The 4,000-nt window shown below is 39.7% G+C and overlaps 1 protein-coding gene across 1 annotated transcript; it reads right to left on the reverse strand.

The window, feature by feature from the left end:
- Nucleotides 1-1,909: 1,909 nt before the first annotated feature.
- Nucleotides 1,910-3,589, reverse strand: LOC144762091 (uncharacterized). The gene has a single exon (XM_078647219.1). It carries the CDS (start codon nt 3,234-3,236, stop codon nt 1,926-1,928), a length of 1,311 nt encoding a protein of 436 aa, XP_078503345.1. The 5' UTR covers nt 3,237-3,589; the 3' UTR covers nt 1,910-1,925.
- Between the last annotated feature and the right edge of the window lie 411 nt (nt 3,590-4,000).

The raw sequence follows: 4,000 nt of genomic DNA on the forward strand, positions 1-4,000 counted from the left end.
TCGAACTTCCAACCAACCCCAAAACTCCACTTGTCCTCTCCTGCGCAGTATTGTTAATGAAAGAAACAAAACGTCAACATTAAACAGCATGAACATAAGTTCCAAGACAACATACTCTGAATTGCATTATCACAAATGTCCCCAAAACTGTTGATACGAGCCCTTGAAGGCCTTGCAGAGTAAATCTCATATAACTGAGTAAATAGGCAGTCAGGTTTCATCACAAGGTAGTCAAAATAGTCATAATGCCATAGTAGACAGGAACAGGGAAATAAATCTAGCTGTCTTCTGTAACATTTGCATTCTGAGAATGTTTGATGCTCTCTGGAGTTATCACATTGTCACCTCTGTGGGCAAGAGGCAAGTTGTCCTGGGACCTTTTCTTGACTAATCCTTCGGCGTCTACAATGACTGCCACTATTTCTATTCTTTTGCTCCACATTTTGTTAATGTATTTCATCCCTATATCTGTGAGCAGGTTTTGATTTTTTTTGTAGCAACTGATGACTGTTTTAAATGAAAGACTTCACAATCAGTACATTTTACACCCAAGTGGCCTTTTTGGTACCTCATCAGAGAGTGTTTGAAGGAAATGCTCTTCCATGTTATTAATATTTAAATGGCTTCTCCCCAGAGTATAGTTTCTGGTCAAGTGTCAGCTATTCCTTTTTTAATGTCTTGTCACACTGAAGACAGACACAGTTTCTTCATGGAATGCATGGTGACACTTTAAGTTCATACTTTAAAAAAACGCTATGAAGAAAAGTTGTTTCTGCCAATAAGAACTATCAGATCAGTAGATGGTCACATTTAGTGCCTCAGTTACTTTCCACTGTGAATTTTCAGATGTTGCATTAATAGCCCCTTTGCAAGGATTGCTTTGTGACATTCAGCATATTCATATGGTGTTGCTCCTGTGTGGAGGACGGGTGTCCCACTAGCAATATGATGTTGCATTTGCTTTGCCTTTTTCACTAGCCTTGTGCCGCAAAATGTGCAAATCTATGCCTGGAGTCTGCTTGCCACATTGAGTGCAGTGATATGCATTCCCCACTGTCATGACTTTCTCCACTCTGTTGGCTTACTGTTATTGTATTAGCTGTGCATTGCCAATAAATGAATTGTCACATTCAGGACATTTATATAGTTTTCCCCAGGTGGACTTGTTGATGTTGTGTTAGTTCTTTCTTTTTTGACAAATGCCTGGACGCATGTGTTGAGATGTGCATTCTTCGGGTCATGACCTTCTTCCTTGTGTGGACTTTGATGGTACATTAACGGTGCCTTTATAATAAATATTTTGTTGCATTCAGTATAGTCATATCATTTCTCTCCCATGTGAACTTTCTGATGTAGTGTTATGTTGCTTTTTTAACAAATGCCTGGTCACAGTAAGTGCACTGATATGGTTTCTCCCAGTGAGGACCTTCTGGTGATGCATTGGCTATGCCCTTCTAATAAATCCTTTGCCACTTTCTGTACATTCATAAGGGTACATCATTAGAAACACGTTGTCACATTCATACAGTTTTTTCCCTAATGTGGACTTTCAGGTGTTGTTTTAACTCTCTCTTTCTAATAATTGCCTCACCACATTCAGTGTAGTTTTCAGTTTGGAGTGTTGAGGTTGCGTTAGCTCTCCATTTGTTAAAAATGCGGTCACATTCTGTACATTAATATTGTTTCTCCCGAGTGTGGATTTGTTGAGGCTGCATTAGCTTATTCTTCCTGTGAAAGACGTTAACATATTCTGTGTGTACACAGGATTTCTCTCTATGTGGATTTTCTGAAGTTTTATTAGCTCTCCATTTGTAACGTATACTCTGTGACTTTCAGTATATTGATATGGTTTCTCTCCTAAGTGAAACTTACGATGTTGAATAAAATTTGGCTTACAAATAAATCTCGTCACATTCTGTACATTCTTACGGCTTCTCCCCAGTGTGGATTTTCTGATGTTGCTTTAGCTTTCCATTTGTAATAAATGCTTTGTCACATTCCGTACATTCATATGGTTTCTCCCCAGTGTGGACTCTCTGATGTTGCATTAGACGTGCCTTTATAATAAAGCCTTTCTCGCATTCAGTGCACTTGAATGGTCTCTCTCCAGTGTGGACTTTTTGATGTCGCTTCAGCTCGTCATTTCTTATAAATGCTTTGTCACACTCACTACATGGATATGGTTTCTCCCCAGTGTGGGTTTTATGATGATGCTTCATCTCTCTCTTGGTTATAAATGCCTTGCAGCATTCTGTACATTGATATGGTTTCTCCCCAGTGTGGACTCTCTGATGTTGCTTTAGACGTGACTTTAAAATAAATGCCTTCTCGCATTCAGTACAGTTGAATGGCCTCTCTCCAGTGTGGACTTTTTGATGATGCTTCAGCTCTCCATTTCTTACAAATGCTTTGTCACATTCTGTACATTGGAATGGTTTCTCCCCAGTGTGGGTTTTCTGATGCCATTGTAGCTGTCTATTTGCTACAAATGCCTTTTCACATTCTCTGCATTGATTTGATTTTTCCCCAGTGTGGACACTCCGATGTCGCCACAGGTCTCCATTGGTAATAAATGCCTTGTCACATTCTGTACATTCATATGGTTTCTCCCCAGTGTGGACTTTCAGATGTTTCATTAGGTTTCCATTGGAAATAAATGCCTTGTCACATTCTGTACAATGATATGGTCTCTCCCCAGTGTGAGTTCTCTGGTGGCGCTTCAGCTCTACATGTGCTATAAATGCTTTGTCACATTCTGTACATTGATATGGTCTCTCTCCTGTGTGGGTTTTCTGATGTTGTTTTAGGCTTGCTTTGATAAAAAATGTCTTGTCACATTCTGTACATTCATACGGTCTTTCCCCAGTGTGGATTTGTTGATGCTCCTTTAGGTTTGCCTTCCATCTGAACACTTTATTACAGTCTGTACATTCATACGGTTTCTCCCCAGTGTGGATTTTCTGATGTTTTCCTAGGTTTCCTTTGGTAGTAAACGCCTTGTCACATTCTGTACAGTGATATGGTCTCTCCCTAGTATGGACTTTCTGGTGAAGCTCTAGTTGTTCCTTTCTAATGAATGCTCTACAGCATTCAATACATTCATACGGTTTCTCCCCAGTGTGGAATTCTTGATGCCGATCTAGAGTCTCCTTGATTCGAAACACTTCATTACATTCTGTACATTGATATGGTTTCTCCTCTATGTGGACCCTCTGATGCTGCATTAGGCCTTTCATTGCAAAGAACACTTTTCCACAGTCAGTCCATCTATATGTTTTGTTTCCAGTAGGAAGTTTCGGATGATTCACTTGCTGTTTCTCGGTCTAATAAAAGATTTGTCACAATCTATATATTCATTTAACTTCTCTCCTGTGTGTTCTTTCTGATACCAGGTTCCTTCGTAATGAGCACCTCAGACTTGCTTCAATATGTCAGTGTGTTATGTCTTCAATGTTCAGCAGCTGATTTCTAAAAGTCAAGTAAAGACCTCATTAGGCAGTGTAGGTTTCCTGCTGCAGAAAGACGTTGGTGAGGTATTGGCCTTCCAGGAAAGACGTATACAGTTTTTACATCACTTCCTACACAACTGATGTTTAATGCCTATACCATTTTCTTTCATCACTGCATTTGTTCCACCTGTTAGATTAAGAAAAAGAAACACTGAATAAGCTTAAATGCAGCGCCCATCAGAAAAATCTATAGCCATTTAATGAGACTTAACTGTCCATATAGACAGGTTTGCTGAAGAAATTCTAGATTACACTTTCAATGTAAAGATGCCGTAGGCAGAGTAAGGGTTCTACGATCCTTCCAGGATTCCCTTCTATTTAAGAGTGTGGACTTGAGGTGAAACTAAGACACCAGAGAAGGTTCCGGTTCAGCGAGTGAGACTCTCACCCCACAACACACTACAATGTTCAATTCATAGCAACAAGATGCCTCCCTTCTTATCCAGGGAATACTTCCTACTATCACACAGCCTAACAAATAATACAAGATG

This window comes from Lissotriton helveticus, chromosome 6, assembly GCF_964261635.1.
Source record: "Lissotriton helveticus chromosome 6, aLisHel1.1, whole genome shotgun sequence".
Taxonomy (NCBI): Eukaryota; Metazoa; Chordata; class Amphibia; order Caudata; family Salamandridae; genus Lissotriton; species Lissotriton helveticus.